This window comes from Desmodus rotundus, chromosome 11, assembly GCF_022682495.2.
Source record: "Desmodus rotundus isolate HL8 chromosome 11, HLdesRot8A.1, whole genome shotgun sequence".
NCBI classification, from domain to species: domain Eukaryota; kingdom Metazoa; phylum Chordata; class Mammalia; order Chiroptera; family Phyllostomidae; genus Desmodus; species Desmodus rotundus.
The window spans coordinates 17,145,985-17,169,030 of NC_071397.1; the positions used below are offsets into that span (position 1 = coordinate 17,145,985).

General features: G+C 44.8%; 1 protein-coding gene across 1 annotated transcript; it reads right to left on the bottom strand.

Moving 5' to 3' along the window:
* Window positions 1-1,683: 1,683 nt before the first annotated feature.
* On the bottom strand, window positions 1,684-22,393 carry MCM3 (minichromosome maintenance complex component 3). Its single transcript, XM_024557888.4, has 17 exons — window positions 21,992-22,393; window positions 20,822-20,934; window positions 20,130-20,338; window positions 19,515-19,645; window positions 17,366-17,604; window positions 16,752-16,860; window positions 15,831-15,984; window positions 15,358-15,489; window positions 14,539-14,747; window positions 13,764-13,938; window positions 13,271-13,397; window positions 12,287-12,437; window positions 10,093-10,233; window positions 9,004-9,107; window positions 8,426-8,514; window positions 7,884-7,953; window positions 1,684-4,696 (listed from the first exon to the last, which is right to left on the bottom strand). Exons 1-17 carry the CDS (start codon window positions 22,067-22,069, stop codon window positions 4,498-4,500), a joined length of 2,430 nt encoding a protein of 809 aa, XP_024413656.1. The 5' UTR covers window positions 22,070-22,393; the 3' UTR covers window positions 1,684-4,497.
* Between the last annotated feature and the right edge of the window lie 653 nt (window positions 22,394-23,046).

The following is a 23,046-nucleotide window of genomic DNA, read 5'->3' on the forward strand; positions in this document are numbered from 1 at the left end:
GTCCACGTCATGTTTTATTAGACAGAGCAATACTTTAAAAACAGAACCTGTGCACACAGTCAAATCCAACTTAGGCTGTTTTTGGATGTACAGGGTGGGGCCAAAGTAGGTTTACAATCGTTCATATGGAAAGTAACACAATACTTAATAAATAATGAAACAAGAGTACACTCTGTTTCATATACTCACAACTGTAAACCTACTTGTGCCCCACTTCGTATTAAGTCTTTATCACAGCTCATTCAGGGCTTCATCCACTTAAATGGCTAGAATAGTCACACACACACACACACACACACACACACACACACACACACACACACACACACGATGGCACGAGCTGACCTTTCTATGCCAAGGTTAATCACTGGTACTTAAGGTCGGAAGGCTTAGCTTGTTACAAGAAACACCTGCTGGGAGAACTGTTATCAGGATGGTAAATCTCAGCAGAGGCCAATATCCTCCTACAGGCTCTAGGAAAATACTCAGGATTTAAGAGTAAAAATATTTAGGAAAAGAACTGAGAATCCTAATTCTCTCCCTTGAGGAAAAGCTGAAGAGAAGGAGCTAGAATTACATGCTGGCTAATAACGGGGCAGACAGAAACCAGCCCTCATCACTGAGGCATCGAACCTGAGAAAGAAAGTGAACCAAGTTTATATTTCAGTCAACTCAAGTGCAGTTGTACAAAAATTCATTTTGTTTCAAAATTTTCCTAGGAATTAAATCTCAAGGTAATTGGAAACATCCTGGAGTTCTACCCACAAAATACAGGTTCCAATGGAAGTAACGCCTACTTCAGTGCGGTTGGTAGAGTATGTCTCGCAAGAGATGGACAGCCATTTGAACTTTTCACCTAAAATGCCATACAGTGTGCTTGTGTGATAGTTACGTTATAGAACTACATGCTTATGGTTTTATAATAGAAGGTTTTCTAATAAAAAAGGGGCTTTATTTGCGCCAGCCCCTATAGAGCAGCAGACATCGGCACCCTGAAAAACGTATTTAAAGATGAAAGAAGGCTCATTCTGCCCTGGCTAACCTGTCTCATGGGTAGAACTGACTCTGGGTGTTCAGTCATATGCATTTCCAGAAGGGACCTCGGAGATCACCTAGTTCAACCACCTCCTTTTCCAGATGAAGAAACCAAGCACTTCCCTCTAAGGCAGTGGCTCGCCCAGCCTGGCACATTGACTCAGCTGCACGCCGCCAGAACCAGAAGAGGAACGGACTCAGGGCCCTCACTTCCCAGTGCAGGGCTTGTTTCCCTCTGCCACCTTCCGGCTCTCTGGAGATTTCCTGCGCGACCGCCACAAAATACTCCACCTCTGCCTCCCTACCCGTGAAGCATAAGTAGCGACACCTGGCTCCTGAGGGGGGAAGGGGAAATGGCAGGGAAGCAGGACTGTTTTTAGGACTGCATAGCTGAGGCAGCCAATACACAGGTGACCCTCACACCTGCCTTAATCCGCTTCAGTGGATGTCATCTCAGACAAAGTCTGGAATCAGTAGGACAACTGGTGTGGTTGGAAAACTCCGGAAAATGAGAAGGGGGTAAACTATGCATTCTCTGGTTTCTGGGAGCCTTTTTCAAAGCTCTTTATCTTCCTCCTCCAGGTTGTCTCCATAACCCTGCCTCACAAGCATATTATGAGGATTAAGGTGGCACTGCCCACGCTGGACAGACTTCAAGCCTTAGGAGAGGCTGAAGAACCCACTTCCAGAAGCTGGGAGTAGGGGGGCCTCCATGTGAGAAGCGCTTGAGTCAGAGCCACACTGACTGGGCGACAGGAACAGCAAGGAAGGGGAGAGTTCAGAGCTCAACAAGGGAGAAACCACTTTAAATGGTTTTAATCTAAGGATCACTTTTTAGAGATGAAACACCTGTCCAAATCAATCATTTTACTCCAGGAACTTTAACTTGCGGTACGAATGAAAGTACTGGGGAGTAGTTCCACGCCGGTGGGCACTTAACCACCTGCTCTGTGACGTCCCACGAGCACCCCACAGGCAGGAATCATCCCATTCTACAGATCCGGACAAGCAGCACAAAACCTAACCAAAGTTATTTGGTCGCAGAGAAGAGATTCAGTTCCCGCAACTTACCAAATCCTCTCTTGAAAACTATCCTTCAATATGGATGCTTCACTTATCCAGGAGAGTTAAGGAATAAGGTAGCATAACTTTCCAAGGTACACTTTATTTCTCCTAGCCCCACCAATTATTTTAACTATTTCAGATGACAGACCTAAATGTAAACACTTGTCTTTGGGAACAAAGCCTGTGTTTTTTCCTGACAAATCTGGGCCATCACTGCAATCTGTGCCCTCTGGGGCACCGGCCTGCCCGGAGGCCTCGGCCTGAGCTGCCTTTCTCAGGGTCAGGCAGCAGGAATTGCGAGCTCCTGGCAATAAACTTCTTTAAGTGCTTACCGACTTCTTTTATTTTTGTCCTAAGTTGGGAAATAATACACATACATTTTGAAACTCATGGTAGAGATTTGTTGAGTCCCTAACAGTAAGTTACTTTAATACAATTACTGTCCGTTGTGGCCTCCTGAAACAGTCCTCTACCTTCTGTTCTTCCGTTTGCTTGCAGAGCTGAGCTGTCAGCACGGTAAAGTTGGTACTACAGGTACTAACAAAACGCTGGGTGCTCCTGGTTCTCTCCCCCTGTGCCTCAGTTTCCTCAGGAGCAAAGGACAGAGAGTAAGAGTCCTATTGACAAAATGTTTGGCCTTTCTGGACATATTACTTAAGAAGACCCCTGAAAACCCCTAGCTTTTCTTTACACCAGCACCCCACCTGTAGCTTCCACCCCCCCGATTCTCCGCTGGCCCCTCAACTCCTATAGCTTTTTACTTTGTGTGTCCTCATTCAGTAACGGGGATGGGCAAAAGTAGGTTTAATTTAAGTGAAAGTCTGTTCTTACATATTGTTTTGTATTATTTTCCATACCAACTGTAAACCTACTTTGCATACCCCTGTATACTTTTCATTTTTAGAATGCTGACACGTTAGACATACATATCCGCAGCCCGCAGACCTCAAGAGCAGGAAATCCCGTCTTTGCGCCCACTGGGGCCTCCGGTACATCACACCCATTGCCGGTCTCAATGTCAAAGTCTTTCCAGGACTCCTGCCCTCTCCCCCCTGGAACTGCGCTCCCTGGATCACTCCCACTAGGACCTGCATTTCACATCTGGGAAAATAAATCACAAAGATGATGACATGGAATTCCCAACCATGCTGTCTTCCCTTCAAAAACCTAATGCCATGAAAAAACAAAGAAAAAAGAAAATCTTCTGCTTCGTATCTTCAGAGTGAGGGGCTCCTCCCAGCACAAAGAAAGGAGGAAGTTCCTCACCCCTCTGACAGCTGAGAACCAGCAGAGCCTCTTCTCTTCCAAGCAGCTTCCAGTGCACGTGACCCAGGCCCCCATAAAATCACTGGGTTTTTTTTTTTTTAATTTAAGTAACTTTAAATGTTTTCCAGAAGGTATTCAAATCATACAACAGTAGAAATATTGCCCTGGCCCCTCTACAAACTTCTGTACAGACTAACAAATCCCAAAGGCTGTATACCCAGGTGTATGTGGTTTCACAAGAATCCTGTAAGAAAATTTCTTTATGGGCAAAACTCACATGATTTTAAGGTATCTGATACATCAGGTATTGTTTCTCATGAAGGGGATTTGATTCGGGCCCGGAAAGCCAGTAGAGAATCACTTCTCCTCCTAGACTTTCACTCACTGGCCTCCTGTGGCCATTTAGCTATTTCAAATCAACAGGGTTTGGCGTGTACAACTTGAACTGATAAATGCTGGTATCACTAAGGAAGGAAACTGCCTAAAGACCTAACCTCCAAAGAGTGCGCGGTAGCCTGCTGCCACCTTGTGGTGGATTCATGCAAATACAGGAGCAGCAAATCTTGCAGGGCAGAGCTTGTAAGAAAAACAAAATTAAATGTCTGTAACAGCACGCAGTACTAAGGCCATATGCATAGAATAAGAATGGGTAAGTATATTCAAAGTCTTGAGTATTTAGGCCAAAGGTTCACTGTATTAGTCTTGACTGATGTTTGTGCAAAGAAAGCTTTCTTGGCCTCCATGACTTGCTTCCAGAACTCTCCACCAGTGTAAGACGACCTAAAGCCTGCTCCAGACCAAAGTGCTTGGGAGACAAAAGCCAGAAAGGATGAACAAACACCAGATGAGCCCCCAAATACTCAGAAGTCTTTCGCTTGGGGATGGACGTGGGCAGTATGAGCCAGTCTTCTGCAACAAGACGCAATAGTCTTGGCCCTTTCCCACTTTACTCTCCACCTCACGGCAGCTTTCATCCCCAAAGCCTCCAAGTCCTGATTCAGCTTCAGCACAAGTCTCTCAGCTTCGATTCAATTAAACACTGTTATTCATAGGAAGGAAGGCAAAGACCAAGATGGGGGTTAGGGTGGGGACTTTCCTGGCAGATCCCCGAAGTTTGGACGCGAGGCCTCCTCAGATGAGGAAGACGATGCCCTCCGACACCATGACCTGGTTGTCGTCCTGCATCTTGCTCAGCGCTGCCTGGATCTCCTCTGAGGAGAATGGCTCTTCTCTGTCCCGGCTGATGGACTCTGTGAGGCGACTCATGCCCACCGACTGGGCGTGAGCTTCCTGGAACACCTCCAAGAGGGCCACCTTGAATGCCTTCAACCTGCCCAAGACAGGAAAACGTGGGTGAAGGAGGCGTAGACAAACCCAAATGCTTTTGGGCAAGATCTATGTTGGGAAAACCTAAGGCATTAGTGCAGTAGTCACCCTCTACACACACACACACACACACACACACACACATGCACACACACACACGCACCTCTGATGGCTGTTCCACACCCGAGTTTCCCCCTTTAAACCTAAAACCTTCTGAAACCTTCAATTTCAGCACACTGAGAAATAAAAGTATTTTAAAATAAGAGGCCTTTGAGGGTGTGGGGAAATTGGCACTTCCATACGCTGTTGGTAGAAATGTAAACTGGATGGCATCTTTGGGAGGCAATTTAGCAACACGTACTAAAACTTTAAAGTACATATCCTTTGACCTAGGGAGTCCATTTCTAGAAACTGACCTTACAGCTAGCTACACTTGTGCAAGTGCACACTGATAAATGAGAATGTTTTACAGTAAACAGATTTGTAGAACCTAAACGTCCATCATTAGAAAACACAAATAAAATTTTACACATCCGTATTATGGATGGACACTCTGCAGTAATCAGAAAGAGATATACATGAGCTGATTTAGAAAGTGCTATCAGATACAGTTCCACAGTTATTTTGGGGGAGTGGAATTACAATTGATCTTAATGTTTTTTTCTATTTTTCCATGTTTTCAATTTACTTCAGTAAACATACTGTGTTGTGTGTGTGTTTAAGGTAATAAAAGAAAAAAATCAATCCTTAGTCATTGAGTTTCTTTGGCGTTCAGTTCAACAACAAAATTTATAGATATAACTTTCTAAAACTAGTGGTAAAACACTTCATCTCAAAACAAATAGCAATTCATTAAAAAAAAAAACAAATTTAAGTATCTAGCCATGTAATATGAAAAACAAGAGACATTTACTGAAGATACAAGATACAAGAAACATTGTACATAGGACAATGACACCTCAATGACACCTCAGTCCCCTTCAAAGTAGGAGCCTTGGGACCTCACACAATTCTACCAGCATCTCTTTCACTGTTCAAAACACTCTGCAAAACCCTTTGTTGGAATCGCCATCAGCTGCCCCATCATATTTTCCTGAATCACGAAACCAATTTTGCCACAACACATTTCATGCCAAGATCCTACTTCAAAATCTCAGACACAGTAGTTTTTGGAATCCCCAGATCAGCTTCTAGTTCTCACACTGTCAGTCACCGATCTTTGCTGATTGAACCCTGCACACACTCAACGTTCTCCGGTGTTCTGCGGCAGGTCTTCTAGAATGTGGGTCACTTTCAACGGATTCCCGACCACCTTTGAAGAGTTTATGCCACACTTTTATTTGCACTACGCCCATTGCATCATCCCCAAAAGCCTTTTTTAAAAAAATGTAGATGTTTTTGTTTTCTAATATATTTTATTGATTATGCTATTACAGTTGTCCTATTCCCCCCTTCACTCCACTCCATCCTGCCCATCCCCTCCCTCCCACATTCCCCCCCTATAGTTCATGTCCAAGGGTCCTACTTATAAGTTCTTTGGCTTCTACATTTCCTACACTATTCTTACTCTCCCCCTGTCTATTTTCCACCTACCATTTATGCTACTTATTCTCTGTACCTTTCCCCCCTCTCCCCCCCTCCCACTCCCCTGTTGATAACCCTCCATGTGATCCCCATTTCTGTGGTTCTGTTCCTATTCTAGTGGTTTGCTTAGTTTGCTTTAGTTTTTGTTTTAGGTGTGGTTGTTAATTACTGGGAGTTGGCTGTCATTTTACTGTTCATATTTTTTATCTTCTTTTTCTTAGATAAATCCCTTTAATATTTCACATGAGGGCTTGGTGGTGATGAACTCCTTTAACTTGACCTTTTCTGAAAAGCACTCTATCTGCCCTTCCATTCTAAATGAAAGCTTTGCTGGATAGAGCAATCTTGGATGTAGATCCTCGCTTTTCATGACTTGGAATACTTCTTTCCAGCCCCTTCTTGCCTGTAAGGTCTCTTTTGAGAAATCAGCTGACAGTCTTATGGGAACCCCTTTCTAGGGAACTGTCTCCTTTTCTCTTGATGCCTCTAAGATTCTCTCCTTATCTTTAATCTTGCCCAAAAGCTTTCTGAACCATCAGAATAGTTTCCATGGAGAAACATTCGAGCTTAACACAAAATCTGATGTATTCATTGCTCTACTTGCTCAGCTCAGTCATTGTGAATGCGACAGTCACACAGTACACAGGTCACTCTGTGGTGTCTACCACCCGCATGACTAGTACAGTGAAGCCATCGTTGTTCATGCATGCGCATTCCAGTCCACTCTCCTTGGCTGCCAGGGTACACTGATGTCGTGCAAACCATTCTCCTTATATTAGCAATGGCTGGACTTTTCCGGACAGACCTCATATATACATATATATATGCATATATTTATATTTGTAAATATATACATATTTTATATTTAAATTTATAAACATATCAATACATACTTATATGTTTAAGTTGTATATAAGCATAATTACATATACTTATATAAAATAAATATATTTTACGTATTTATATAGTTATATTTACATACCTTTATTTATATATTTACATAATGTATGTATAATATACTTACTTGTATATTAAATATACGAATATATTTACATTTGTAAATACATACTTTTATATTCATAAATATATAAAAATATTATATTTGGTTTTTCCTTACTGAATTGTCATTTGAGATGAAGAGTTTTTACCACAAGTTTCAGAAAACCTTAGCTATAAATTATACACAAGTCCATCTCCATTTTTCCGTACATTTTTATACTTATACGCCAATCTATCTATCTACCTGTATCTCCTACTACGGAGAAGAACCGAAGACCCAAAGCCGCAGGGTTACCCATGCTCTAAGACTTCTCTTCCTGGCCTCACAAGGACTTCAGGTTTAAAATTCCCACCCAGAAAGAATTATTCAGCAAGCAAATGGTAACGTGTAACCTAGGAATTTTTTTTGTAAAGGGTATACAAGAATTCTTTACAAACTATTTTTGCAAAATTTGTTAAGTTTAGCATCAGAAACAGAATATAAAATGTATTTTAAGACCCCTGGGCCTCTGGTTTTGAGCTCCACTGACAGGCAGCTTGTTTCATACCCTCTCCCCCGGAAGAAGTCCTTGCCTGCCAGGACACATGGAATCCACTTCCCGACTCACCTGGATTCACTCAACCCCACCTGCTGGGCTTCCATGGTCTCCTGTGTGTCCGCCGACTTCGGAGTTTGCACTTGAGAGGGTAAATGGTTGCAGAGTGAGAAGACAGCAAGGTGAAGAAGCCATTTGCAAAAACACCAGAGAAGTGACCTTTTCTGCTCCCCACCCTCAATGACTCTGCTGGAAACTATTTCCTAGGGCTCTTACAGGACCAGGAAGGACAATTAGGACAAAGGGAAATCTCCAACGAAGGAACAATGTTAAGAACGTGTCAGGCAGGAGACCCTCAATACCCGTTATCTGGGCGCTGGCGCCAGGCTTGGTGAGAAGCACAGTTGACCCAGGAGGAAAGCAAACAACTGTGCAAAGCTTATTTTCCAAAGTTTTGCTATGAGTTTCTGAGGCTCTCTTGGAATAAACCTCTTGGACACAGGGTCCCAGGCAGAGAAAATGGGGGGCCCCCCCATAGAATGCGAAGCACAGAGCAACTAAAACATCAGGAGTCAAAGGGGCCACCTCATTATCAGAAAGGGACACTCTCTTACCTTGAGGCATTTCCTTCTCCGTGTCACTGAAGTCATAGGGGTCATATGAGTCCCCATCTTTGGCATCTGAGTGATGACGAGTCTTCCTCCTAAAATACCCACTGCAGTTAAGAAAAGCTTTAGGAAGCCCTACCCTTTTCCTCTGACCTTGAGAAAAAGAACCAGAAGCTTCTAGAACCAAAGTGAAACACTACGCCCAGGCCTGTATGAACTGTTACTTTTTCTGCTTCCCAATGCTTTTTCCCTATCACCCACCCTCACAAATTCAACCATAGTCCCAGGAGGAATAAAGAATCTTGAGGAAAAAATTCCGAAATATATACTCAAAAACTTCCGAGTGAGTTACTGCTCCTGCTATTCAACATTTCTTGAGCAGGAAAGAGGACAAATGCCACCCCACTGAAGACAGTGGGGCTCACTCTCTCTCTCCTTTGTCCAAGCCACCTTCACCCCCAAACCCTGAAGACCCAGACACCTTGCCCGGAAGAACCCGATGTCTACCAACTTGATCTACCCTCCACGCCTCCCCCTGCCCCAACTGGAGTCTCTTTCTCTCACTGCCCTTTGCCCCACTTTACCTCTTCCTCTTCTGTTCCTGCTCTTCCTGGCTTTTGTCCTCTTCATCTTCCGTCTCTGATTCATCCTCAGTTTGCTTCTTACGTTTCTTCTCCTTCTCCAGAACCTAGGGCCAAGTCGGGTATGTATGGGTGGGCGAGAGGGGTCACCAATGCCAGAGAACTGAATAAAGACCGCTGAGTAAGAGTCCCTTCTGCACCATCAGCAGAAATGATGTCCATGGGTCTAATGACTCACCTAAGCCTCTCTTGTCCCCAAGTCCCAGAACCAGGACCAAGGGATAGGCTGCTACCCATCTTTAGAAATGCTGGGTGAAGTGTTCAAAGCCTTTCACACAGTAGGTACTCAATGAGTGTTTACTGAACAAAGAAATGAATGAAAAAAAGACAAAAACAAAACTCTAGGCTATAATGGCTAAGTGAGAAACAATTCATTTCTTTATAAATCAGGAGTTTACTTTACATTTAAGTAATGTAAACCCTAGCAAGAGACAGTCAAGAAAGACTTATCAAACCCACGATTAAACCTCAAAATGCTACAATTCACCAGACTGGGGGGTGGGGGTCCAGGGGCAGGAATAATGAGTAAAAGGGAGTCGAGTCTTCAAGGTCTAAAATGACAGAGATGCAATGTCACAAGCAGAAATATGATGAGAACCAAGTTTGAGAGTTCAACTCCTGACGTGAGGTTTTGAGGTGTCACAAGAACACCTACCTGGAAAGATACAGGAGGGGGAAAGGTACAGAAGGAAGGTTTAGAAGGAAGAGGTAGGTTACCAAGGTCAATCCTTTAGAAACATCTGCTCCTCTAAGAGGCAAAGGAAGCAGAGAAGCTACAGCACACCAGTGAAACCAGCATCCTTCCAGGGGGTCTAGCACCGGTACTGACAGCTTTCCAGCTGGTTCTCACACACAGCAAGGACTGGGAACCACTGGCGCTGCAGGTCCGAGAAAGGGAGGCCGAGTGAACACTGGCGGACAGACGCTGCTTTCTGCTTGACCCAGGCACAGCTGACAGCCGCGGGAGGCTGTGAAGCCCAAGCAGCAACGATTATTTCAGAAGAACCTCTCGCCAGGCACCTGAATCCCCACCTTTTTGAAGTAAGCGTACTGGACCAACTCCACGGCTTCCTCTGCGTCCTGCAGGTCCACAGTCTTGCTCATGCGGGCCTTGGCATGGGCCGTGGCCAATCGAATCAGGGTTTCCAGCGTCCGGGCTGTAACCGGAGATGTCTGCAGGAGAGAAAAAAAGAGGATTGATTATCCATCCAGAATTACACGTATTCTTCAGGCACGCCCACCATTCCCACTGCACGGAGAAGGAAGTGGTGACACCACCAGAAAAGCTCCAGGAAGTCCAGGCAAAGGGTTCAGAGCCCTGTATTCTCTGTAACTACCGTATGAAATTCAGAAAGACGAAAATCGTCAAGGAAGTATGTGTGAGAAAGTGCTGAGGGAGGGAAGAGCGGGTGAACAGGAAAGAAAACTAGGCATCTTACAGCTGGAAAAGTCAAAAAAGCCTAGAAAGAGTACCAAAGTGATGGGAGAGAAGTAACCCCTTACAGCAGGCCCGAGATGCATCAAGAACCTTGCTTTTACATTCTTTGTGTCATGACACACTCTTACTTTCTTGGAAAGTTTTGTAGGTGAGCAAAATGAGACTCAAGTAATTTGTCCAAGGCACACCAAGGGAGAGGTATGAAAGAGGACACATTTTTAGAAGTTGGCTAAACTCAGTGAGTCCAGAGGAAGAGCAGAACTCTGACGTGTTCTTACCAAATGGTTCTCCCGGGGGTGGGCGCCTGCCAAACTGGGGTGCTTTTATCTCTTTAAACTGTTATTGTCTGAATAGGACCGCTGGCCTAAGGAATCAGAATGTGTTTAGTACTAGACCTATGTACTCAACTTTTTTTTAAGTTTCAGGTGATTCTGATGTGCCCTTCTAGTTAAGTCCTGACCGTATCCAACCTTCCCATTACTTTATGAATAAGGGAACTATGACCTGAGAGGTAAAAGGATTTGTGCAAGGTGCAAAAACTAGCTGAAGACCTGGGATCAGAACAAAGGGCTGGGACTCTGTCACCCCTCGTCTCCCGCTGAGTGATGCATCAGTGATGATGTGGTCACTGCTACTTCCAAGTTTTCACAATTATCGTCTAAACCCAATCTGCCATTCAAAACCAAATTCATTTATATTCATTTATACAGGTTAATCAGACCTGTCTGTGATTGAGAAAGTTAGCAGTCTGGAGGTTCTATACTCCATTATAAGCTCTGATTGGCATATGACCAGGTTCCGTGAGAGGGCCTTTGACACACTGGAATGCATTCACGTGACGGGAAACTTGAGACAGGGGCTACTTAATCTGAAGACAAGTCACACATAATCTCCAGAACACGAAACTGAGACCCACGGGTAAAAGCCACAGGGAAGCAGTTTAGGTGCAGTAAGGAGAAGCACACGCTAACACTTCAATGCAGTGGCACACTAGGCATGCTTTCAGCGGGGTGTCGAGGACGTCCTGGCAGGAAGTCTAGAAAATGGAACGCCTGTCTTGGTGTGCGGCTGGAGCAGACAATCTGGGATCACATCTAAACCCAAGAGTCTATGTCTCTATCACATACCGAGGGTTTTGGACTTGGGTCTGTGAAATCCTGTATGAATTAAAGGGCCCCCAAACATTTAGATAAATTCATGGGCTGGTGTGTAAGGTTTCGAGAAATAGCTTTGGCAAACCACCAGGGTTGCCCAACTCCAAATCATCTGTCAAAGTCCAGCTCAAGTATCACACTCCAGGAATCCTTCCCTGAGACTCATACCACTTTTGCAAAGTCTACAGGAAGAGTTAACAGCGTCTTCATCTGTCTCCAGCATTTTCAGGTGCCACACTGTGGTTTGTATTTCTAAACCTGCATGTATGACCTTTCTATCCACCGTTCTGCCTCCCCACCCCAAATCTGGGCTCTTTGACAGCACTTCATATTTTAATGCCGCATGCCAGAAAAAGAGACTAATTCAGTTACCAGAAGTTGCTCATGTTTGCTAAATAGATCACAGCTTCCGGGGGCCAATACTACCTGAATTGACCTGATACATATTATCTCTGGGGCTCTCATCTCATTTTCCTCTGAAAACGCAAATGATTAAAATTGTGTGAAGACCAGAAAGAAAAAGGTAAAAAACCACGACAGTAAAATGGTTTCAGAGCTCTCAGATAGGAGGCACTGTTTCCCAGCCACATATTCAAGGGACTCGCAGACCCCCCTTGCCCTGGGGGACTCTCACCCTGGCTGTGTCGGAGCTCATGCTGTCTTGGCTGCGCAGGCGTGAGTACTCCTCTGCAATGTAGGCAGCTGACTCCTGTGTTAGCATGGGCTTGATGATTTTGGCCACGTGGATGTACTTCTTCATGAAAGCTGCATTCACCATCTTCTCCCTGGACCCACACACAGTGAATTCCACTGCCCTGCCACACCTCAGCACCTGCCTGGGAGAGTGGCTTTGCCTCTCCTTAGAGAGGTCAAGGGGCAGAGCAGACACAGCCTAAAACTCATTATCACGAATCTCACATGGAACATGTACAAGGCCCTTTCACATATTTTTATTTAACCCTACAGGTATTACTTAGGTATTAATTGTGAGGTAAGAAGTTGAGGTTATTATTTGCCCTATTTTATAAATAGGAAAGTATGACTTATGAGATGCGTAAGGAGACTCAAATTCAGTTTTCTGACTCCAAATTTTATGTTCTTAAACCAACAAATTTGAAGATTATGTTATGCTTCCTACTGCACCACAGCCAAAAACAGAGGTAGAAGACCTCACATTTCACGCTTCGAGTGCCGGATCACAGTTTCCTTTACCCAAACCCACTTGCAGAGCCCCCAGAGCGTGCCGTCTGCTGACCCGTCACCAGGAACCCAGCACAACGGCTTCGTGACTTGGGCAACCCTTCACGTACGAGGGTGCCGTCACACCCCCACATCGGTTAGGTATGTCATCAAGCCTTCCATTTTAGGAAGAGATCAGAACCTAAGTGTAACCACTCACAAACATTTACAAGGCAAGTGGCCAGGAAAAAAATGGTCTATCGATGGATCCAAAAGGAAAGAAAACAGGCCCACGTGGTTATGACTCCAAGCATAACCTTAACCTGGGCAGCGCACACACATACACACACCCTAACAAGATACAACACTAGATATACACGTGCTCTAATGAGACACAAATCTCAGGTTCCCTCAAGGGACAGGTATGAGAAATGCTCACTTTCTCTTCCTGTTCCCATGCAGAAGGTTGTCGTGCTTCTCATAAATCTGGGTGTCTTGCTGGTCTTCCTGATTAAAGTTGGGATCATCGGTGGCCAGGATATCCACGGCACTGCCCAAAGGCATAGCTAGAAAACCCAAGTTGAGAGAGTAAGAAAGAGCTTAACCTAGGGGAAATCACTTCTTCTGCAGCACAGGAAGGAAGAGAGACAAGACTCACAAAGCAAGGACCCATAAGGAAGCAGACATGTGAAAGCCACAAGTAAGGAAGGTGGAACCACCTGGCCCACAAAGATGCTTAAAGGTGTTCCCAGACCCAGAAATGGACAAAAGACACACCAGAAGAATCTCCAGTGAGCAAGAAGGGGAGGTAGCCAGGCAGGGAAGGGGGCATCTTTGACATCACCTCTGACACCCACCACCCCTTAGCTGGGCCTTACACCACGGGATCGGTTCAGGTTCCCTTCCCTTCCTCACTCTTCTCATGGTCTCACCATCACCATCCTGCTCCCCTGGTGCCCTGTAACGGTGCATCCTAAGGACGTGGTCCGAGACCTCCCGATCCTGCTCAGGGTCCATCTGGTCCAGCATGATGAACAGTAAGTCAAACCGGGATAGCAGCGAGTCCTGCAGCCCGATGTTCTCCATAGGGGTCTTGTACTGATCATACTGGGAACACAAGAAAACAGTAAAGTGGAGGCAAAAACCAATACAAAGGACAAGGAAGTGCCCTAACAGGCTGCATGTGGGTGTTAAAACCAGCCTCCTTCACAAGCTTTATTCTGCCCCTCCCACTCCCAAGGCAGGACCAACCCTGCAAAATGACTCCCTCTTCCTATTGCTGGTACATGATTAATTTTTATTTTCTAAAAACACTCAAGAGCTGTTAGTGGCTGTCTCTTGGGAAAAAATAGGAAAAGAATTAATTCCCACATTGTATCTCTGTTCTGTTTGTAAATCCTCCTACCACATGTAGTAGTGCTTTCATTTCAATGTCAATACAGGTTACCTGGGAGGTGAGACTGCAGGTCCTTTTTGTTTCCTTTCTATTTCTGAAGTTACTTTAAATAAGTAACTTTCCAGGGGGCTCTGATGTGTAGGATGGGTGAGGAACCGTGGCCCTACACCCAGGATGGTAACAGGACGATAAGCTTACTCTGGCCTTTGGCTCGTTGTTCCCCTGGGTCACCTGGACTGAACCTCTCGGCCCAGTTACTCGGCAGAACTAAATGAGGTGAGGACAATGGTTAAGGGCCTGATTCCACTGACCCTGCCGTAGACGGGGTTGGCTGCTGCCAGAACACTGCAGCGGGCATTCAATCGCGCATGGATGCCGGCCTTGGCGATGGTGACGCGACCCTGCTCCATCACTTCGTGGATGGCGGTGCGGTCCATGTCAGACATCTTGTCAAACTCGTCGATGCAAACCACGCCTCGGTCAGCCAGGACCATGGCCCCCGCTTCCAGACGGCGTTCCCCTGGGAAGTAGGGAGGTAACAATGCATGCTACATACAGTCCAGGTTGTAGGGGACAGAAGGGAGGCTTCAATCCCCCTCCTAGGCACCTCTCACTGTCGCACATGAGAATACAGTGAGGTCAGCTCCTAGGCACTTAGAGGAATCCCTGGTGGGTCACATTTTCAAGCTCTAACATGTACGTCATCACCTTGCTCCACTTTGACCCCTAAGCAACTAGCCTCCAATCAACTTCCTTCATAGATTTTTCTCTTCATCCTCATCCTCAAGTAATTTCCTAACTTGATCTCTGGTCTCTTTCACTACTCTTCAAAGCCCTTCCTCCAATTTAGGCAATAGTACAATTTTCACTTTTATTTCCCTTCCAATTTGCTTTCTCCTTCAAAACTCTTTTAAGTAGCCTTCTAGGAGACATTCTTGTCCATAGAAGGCAACCCAAACTTAAATTTAACACACCCACTAGTGCCACATGCTCAGTCCTCTACAATCTGGCCCAAACTAACCTCTCAAGTGTATCTTGCCAACACGAGCCAGTACCTAGAGCCAGCGCCCAAAGCTATGCTCCACCTCACTGTTGGGACTTTTGCCAAGGACCCTTAAACGCTCCCTTACCTGTTTCCTGATCTGTGGTGACAGCGGCGGTCAGACCCACTCCAGAGGAGCCCCGGCCAGTAGTAGGGATAGCCCGGGGGGCCGTGCAAAGCACATACCGCAGAAGCTGAGACTTGGCAACCGATGGGTCTCCTAGAATTGGACGGGGGCAGCGGTGACTCCCTAAGAAACTCCCCCACACTCCCCAGCAAGTTCTGCTTTTATAGAACAGCTCTTGGAATAACAGAAATACAGTAACAGGTTGTTAACATTATTTTCCTCACTTTCCCTTTAGCACTTATGGAATGTATTTTAGATATATAAACCAGGAGACTTAAAAATAATAATAATAAAAAGACTCACTTTCGCTTTTGCCCTTTGATGGGACTGAAATACAGCCCGGTACAGATCATACCATCTTACAGGCTGCAGCGTCCCACCCCACACTCCACAAGGGGAAGCCAGGCGCCTGCAGCAAACCCCCAACACCATACCTATTAGGAGAATATTGATGTCCCCGCGGATGTGGCTGCCGTTTTCTAGGTCTCGTTCCACCCCTCCCAAGAGCAAGCAGAGGATTGCCTTCTTGACATAGTCGTGCCCATAGATACTGGGGGCCAGTGACCTGGCCAGCTGGTCAAAGATATCCTACAGGAGAAAGACCAACGGCATGAAAAGCCTAATGAGATTCAATGGGATTTTGCTGAACTCCACTTTACACTGTGGCCTATACAAAATGCTTAAGGAAGTGCAAGTACATGAGTACTGTTTTAGTCCTAAAAGCTTCCTCTCTAAGACAAATCTCAGCCATCAGATGATCTTCAGGACAGGTCCAAAGAAAACCTAGATTCCGAAACTTGCTTGGAGGTTTAATCTTTAAGAAAAAAAGTGAACCCTGATCAAGGCTGAAATCTGCTTATCGTTACACTCCCCACTGATATTAATCACTAAATGATCTTAATTTTTAAGCCAGAAAAGTGTTTCCAGGCTCAATGAGAATGTATTGTGCTTCAGTATTAACCTTTATCACATATGCATTATGTTTTGTTCAATTCTAAATATGAACAGTCTTTAACAAGAAAAAACAAAGAGAACTAAAAAATAACATATTTTAAATTTAAGTTACAATGTATCACTGTCTTCAATAAAGACTCACTGGTACGTTGATATTCTAACTCCTATTCTTTATATTAGATTCACTTAGCAGCCCAGCAGGTAGCACAACAGAAATATTAAAGAACATAGAGCAAAAACAATCTGTTGCTTGCTGACTGGGTCAAAACTAGAAGCTAACAACCAAATACTTTGGAGGAAAAACCTTGGCCTTCCTCCTGATCCAGTTCAAAGATAGCCGTGCCCAAACACGGCCCGTACAAATCCACCCCCACCCTCAAATCGCTGAAGGACATCCAGACCTTGGAACGGGTTTTACTGAACTTCTTGATCTTGGCTATATCCTCAGCAGAGAACGAAGGCTGAATGTCCTTGCTCATCTGCTTCACATTACAGGCAATTAGAATCGTCCTGGGACAAAGAAGAGAATTAAGAGAAAGCCTGTTATTTTCTATTCCTAACATCAGAACCTTTTTAGGTTAATAATCTAGAACAGCAAATTGAAAAACAAAAAAACAAAGAAAGAAGAAGTGAAAGAAAGAAAGAAAGAAAAGCTATTCTAAATTAAACAACTGATTCTCTGTTCATCCATGACCTAAACATGCAGACGATGCCTCACCTCGGGAATTTATCTCCTGCTGACCCGCAGAGCTTCAGGTAGAAGATGTGGGAAGGAGGCAGGAATACGTGAGATACTCCCAGGTAAGCCATGAAGCTACAAATCACATTATCAGTAAACCCCACTTTTAGCATAAGATGGTATTAGCAGTGTTATCATAGAAGAGAGGCATCCCATCTCCCAGCAGGTGGAGTGCTCCACCTGTCTGTTACAACTCTGGATTGTGGCAAACTAAAGACCAACACCAGAAATGGAAGCTGCCAATAGCATTCCGATACTTCACAACTGACCCTTTACCTGAAGTTCCCAGAGGTGTAGCCTCCCTTCTTTCCAGGAAGGCAACGGTAGGTCCCCACTACCTGGACTCGGTCACCAGGCTTCACTTTATCCACCAAATCATCATCCAGAATAACATCCACTGAGCGTGGAAGCTGGCCAGCGGGGGCCTTCTCCGGCATCTCCTGGATGGTGATGGTCTGGTGGTCCTTGTAGACAGAAAGGCCGTATTCCGTCTCAAGGGGATTGTTTTCCTCATCCTGGAAAAGGCACGCAGAAAGCAGTTCTCTCAGCCCTGCCTTAGAAATACCCCACTTATTTGGGGAGGGAAACAGATATATTTTGAAGGTGACTTCGTGAGATTTTAATAGCCAAAAAACAAAGAAAGCCACATATCTTCTCCAGCTTTGCCAACCTTATCTATTCTAATAACAAGCCATCTAAATGGGAAGAGGCAATCTATGGTCTGAAGGGACCATGGCTACGTTAACATCTAAATTAAGATTCTTCCGCTACTAACGCGGAATATATGCTTTCACTGGGATGCAATATTTCCACTCCTAGGTAATACCCAACAGAAACACTCACCCAAAGCCTTATACTACAAAGTTCTCAGAAGCACGATTTCTAATAACCAAATATTAGATAATATCCAAATGCCAGCAACTGAACGGTTAAATAAATGTGGTATATGCACACAAGTGAATTGCACAACAATGAAAATGCATGAAATACACCTATACACAACATGGATAAATCTCACAAACAGAAGCTACTACACAGTGTTTATAAGTATTTGTTTAGATAAAAAATAAAAATAGGCAAAAATAATCTATGCTGCCGGACATCAGGACAGCTAACACGGCAGTGTGGGTCCCTGACTGCTGGTAAGGTTCCGTTTCCTGTTTTGGATGCTGATTTTATAGGTATCCAGCAAGTTGTACGCTTGTATGCTCTTTCCTGTATGTATGTTAAACTTTAGTAAAAACATTTTTAAGTTTTTATTTCTTTGCAATTCGAATTTTCAAAAAAAACACAGTACTTACTGAATGCTTACAATGTGCAAAACACTGCTATTATTTCATGGAATTATCTCATGGAATCATCACAGCAATCTTTCACATTTTACAACAGACTTAAAAAGGGGTTAAATAAGTTCCCTAAGATCACGCCATAAGTAGCGGAGCCAGAACTCAAGGCAGGTGTAACTCCAAAGCCCACACTCTTAAGCACCACAATAAACAAAGCAGTTCCAGACACCAGGTCCGATGTATTTCTTGGCTCAAGAAAAGAAGCTTGGCCACAATAGTTGGTACAAAAGCACTCCTTGAGTACTTCCTGGAGAAGAAATTCTAGGAAGTACGATTCTAGAAAGTAGGATAACTTAGAAAATGCAACTGGCCTATAAAAGTAAAAAGACATGGGTCCCCGTCCTTTGGGTTATCACCAGCAGGGACCATAAGCAAGTCACTCAACCTCTCCAAACCTCCACGTATCACCTGGAGGTAGATTGAATCATTCTGAAGTTGCAATTATAATTCTAAAATATTCTTGTTTTAGTTGCTTATATGTGTTAAGATTCCTCCAGTTGATAAAATTGAGGACAAAGGCTGGGTCTTACATACCTGTGTCCTCCAAGGTACCTAACAATTCTCTGGATACAGTAGCTCTCAACTAGAATGGTGGGGACAGGTATTCTGTGACTTAGTTTAGACATCAAGTAATTAATATTAATCATCTTCTTTTGTCTCATTAAGGCTTCACACCATCCTCAATTCAGATCAGCCTGCACACTAAGAATCAAGCTGTTGCTTCTACCAACCTCCCCTCACACCATAGTAAAATACTGGCAAAGAGCACATAGCAGCATTACAGCGTATTTTTCATATTACTCTTGGACTATAAAATTAAATTTTGCTAAAAGATTGATGTAGACTAAATGGCGTTTTCCTTTTTTCAACCATTCCATAATTTTCTGAAGTTTTTTTTTTTAAGTCATCAATTTTCCCTATTTCCTGACTAACAATCTGTTTCCTTTAGATTAATCCTTAATCCTTACTTTTCACCCTGTTTACTTTTAGAAGACTTCAAATACTTCCCAATTACCTGCATTAAAACAGACTTATTTGACTACAACCTCCAGAGAGGCCCAATCGTTCATGCCCCTCACCTTGGTGGGGTAGACGGAGGTGGAGGGAAAGGCCACCAGGGTGGTGAGGTCAGAATAACGTCGCTCTATGGTCTTCTTGGTAGCAGGACAGTAGTGGACACTGCGGACAACTTTGGGACGAACTAGAGAGCCTAGGAACGGAAAACGTGCGCATATATACATTCATCCAATGGACAGTGATGAAGGTGGGACCTAACCCGGGCAAGCCTACGATGACTCCGAATACTAATGTTCCAACTGGTTTAGGCTATTTCAGCAATACTTGTCATTTGTTCATCTTTACACTTAGACATAGAACATCACCATACCCATGTAAAACTTTGAGTACAGCCGATCCCAACTGAGAAGTAGGAGTTCAGGGTTAGAAAGAGGAGATTGCCAACAGCCAAGACTCCTCCACTCTCAGCAAAAGTCATCATTCTGCTGACACAGGTGGTCACTCAAGGTCCTCCTAAACCCTGTGCACTTGGAGCTCCTCCAAGTTCCCCCTGGTAATTTAATGCTCCACTTTTCTGATGCCACAAGCTACCCCACTCTACTCCACCTCTCCTGCTTTCCCAGCTCCTTTAAGTCTATCCCACCTCCATTCTCAGACTCTTATTTTAACCCACTCACACTTAGTGACAATGCCCTCCACACAGACTACACAGCTGAGGAAGCAGGAGGTCAGGGTCCGGGGAGAGACGTGCTTGGAGCCAAAGCTGCCCTCTAATCCTATGTAGAATTCCTCATACTGCTTGGCATAGGTGGCATCAATGGAGGCCACGAAGTCCTTTAAGGCCCGCTGGAAGGCAACCAGCTCCTCAAAGGCATTGTTCAGGAGGCTGCATATGGACAGGAGAAAGAATAATTAGGCAGAGAGGACAGAACTCAAAACAAGTGACCCTCAAACAGAAGCAGACATTCTGAAATTTTTTTAAAGTGATTTAGAGAGAAAGAAGAAGGGGAGGAGTGGGTGGGAGAGAGGAAAGAAGGGAGGCAGTGGGGAGAGAGAGAGAGAAAGAGAGCGAAACATCAATTTTTTGTTCCACTTATGTATACATTCATTAGTTGATTCTTACATGTGCCCTGACCAGGGTTCAAACCAGCAACCTTGGTGTACATGGACAATGTTCTAACCAGCTGAGCTCCCAGGCCAGGACACAGAAGTGGACATTCTTAAATGATAAAGGCCAGGGAGTAAAGACAAGGCAATGAGGGCTTCAAGGTCAAAAGCATTTCAGCCAGTTCCAGTGCAGGGAAGAGAGAAAGGAGGAGTCATTCTCACCGGAAGCCAGGATATATCCTCGGAAACACTTGCCACTCACCGGTTAGCCCTCTTCTCGTTTTTCCTGCGTAGGTCATTCACGTTAACAATCAGCCGGTACTGGTTGTCACTGATCAGCTCCCGGACTTTGCTCTGATAAATTCCCTGGTCTTCCTGCAAAATAGCCGCCACCACAAATAACAACAGCCACAATTCAAAAACGTTTTGAAACAGAGACAGCTCTCACAGCAAGATGAATAAGTCAATCTCTGCAGCAGAGCTGACCCCAATTTCTCCCGTATTTTCACTCACTAGCCTCAGATTCCATACACACCCAAAAGGGATAGTGCAGGGATTTTGACTTCCTCAAGGTCCACGCCATTATTCCTATTACCAACAGCTTCAGTATGCAGTCATTTCTCAACCTTTAATGGGGAATTAAAATGAGCTCATAATAAGTATAAAAGGACAATAAATGCAAACCTTGTTAAAATGTAAATTAAATGGGACTTTATATTCATATTTAAATGAACTTCCATTTAAAAGTTATAGACATAATTAAAATATTTTAATTCCCTGCCATCTGTATAATGTAGAAAGAGTTCTCATATCTAAACCTGAAGGAGTTGGGGGCCTCAGCTATATGTTTACGGATACAGCATTAGTAACCAGCATTCTATGCTTTACTAGCATTCTATGGCTTTCAATCTGGGGTTGTACACAAAACCCCTGCACCTGTATAGCAATCACTTTTTCTCTGCATCTCATTTAGGACTGAAGAAAAAAGCTGCCAAATCAGGAAGTCTTCCTCCCAGCAGAAAGTCAGTCCCTAAAACCTGGGACCCTCAAGGCGGCAGATCACTACCATCCAACCCCCCAAATTAAGAGAGCCGGAGTGACTTCTAAAAGATCCAAGTGGACTTTGCCGTTTTGTTTGCATTTGAAGAAAGCCTGTCAAATCTCCCGCGAGCTGGCTATCAGTCTTACTTAGGAGAAAGTCACACGACAGCTCTTTAAGGTTCAAGAACAGAAAACCAAGTAAAGACTGGCTCCACCACGAGGAAACTTAAAAGATCAGGGTGGAAGGCTCCTGCGCCGGCCGGCCCGGCGCGCCTCTACCTCCCGGCCGGTTCGCTGCTCCGCGGGGAGCGGCGTCCCGCGTGGCCAGCCTCGGCCCGTTCGCCTCCCAGGCTCCAAGCTCCCGAGCCTCGCAACCCAGCGCCTCCCTCACCTCGTCATCCAAGAAGTCCAGGTAATCTCTCTGCGCCTCCCGCAGCTCCACGTCGTCCAGTACCACGGTCCCCGCCATGCTTGTCAACTCGCAGCTACCTCCTGCAGAGCCGCGCGGACCGTCTCGGGTGATCCCGCCCCGGCGCGAAAACTTGCGAACTTTTCCCGCCACCGAAAGTTACCACGAGGAAGGGGCGGGATCTCTGGGAGGATGGACCTATTCTGATTGGCTAACTCCTCTGACCCTAAACTAAATACTACCCAATCGAGACCTTATACTTCGCGTTTCCCAGAGGCGCCAAGTGGCGGCAGGAAATGTATCAGCCCGGGCGCTCTGCGTCTCCCCTCCCCGTGGCTCCCTCACTGGTGGGAAAGCTGACCAATGAGGCCGGAAGGAGAGCCCGGTCCCTGAGCCGCCGAAGGCCGGAGTAACGGGAAGCGATGCATTCTGGGAGTCGTAGTCTTCCCCCTTTTCCGGACGTTTCGAGGGTGTTTTTCAATCACTGTAAACTCACCCGCCAAACAGGGTGGGACTGAAAGACTAAACATCAGCGAATGGGGATTTACAACGCAAGGAAAGGAAAACATAAAAGCAAATAATTTTAAAATATACATTCCAATCAAGTGTGCTGGATATCTTTCTTAAGCAGCATCCAGGGAAATAAAGTGAATTTTGAGAATCTGAGATTGAGAATAGAATCATAGCACCTTTGGGAATGGTTATGTAGATCAGCGACCCATTTGCTAACAGAATAACGTTGCCTGAAATACCCCATAAAAATATAAGGCCGCGGAGGAGCGTGAAGTGAAAGAGAAATTTCGGTGTCTACCCCGCAGACCTAGAAAGGGCCTCATGTGTTATACAAAACTTTGGACATAGTTATTACACCATCATTCAAAAGGGTAAGTGAAAGGCTTTCTCGCCTTATAAGATGACAGAGTCTTTTAAAATAACAGTTAGTGAAAGATAGATAAGCACATGGAGAAAAAAAAAGGGGGGGAGGTGTCAAGTCACTCAAGTACCGATCAGTAATTAAGATAAAGCAAATCTGAAAT

Coding starts and splice junctions, on each gene's coding strand:
- MCM3 (XM_024557888.4), bottom strand. CDS start 22,069: ATGGCGGGGACCGTGGTACTGGACGACGTGGAGCTGCGGGAGGCGCAG. Junction 15,985..16,751: donor TCAGTAAAACCCGTTCCAAG/GTCTGGATGTCC, acceptor TTTCTCCTGTAG/GATATCTTTGACCAGCTGGC. Junction 14,748..15,357: donor CACCACAGATCAGGAAACAG/GTAAGGGAGCGT, acceptor CCTACTTCCCAG/GGGAACGCCGTCTGGAAGCG.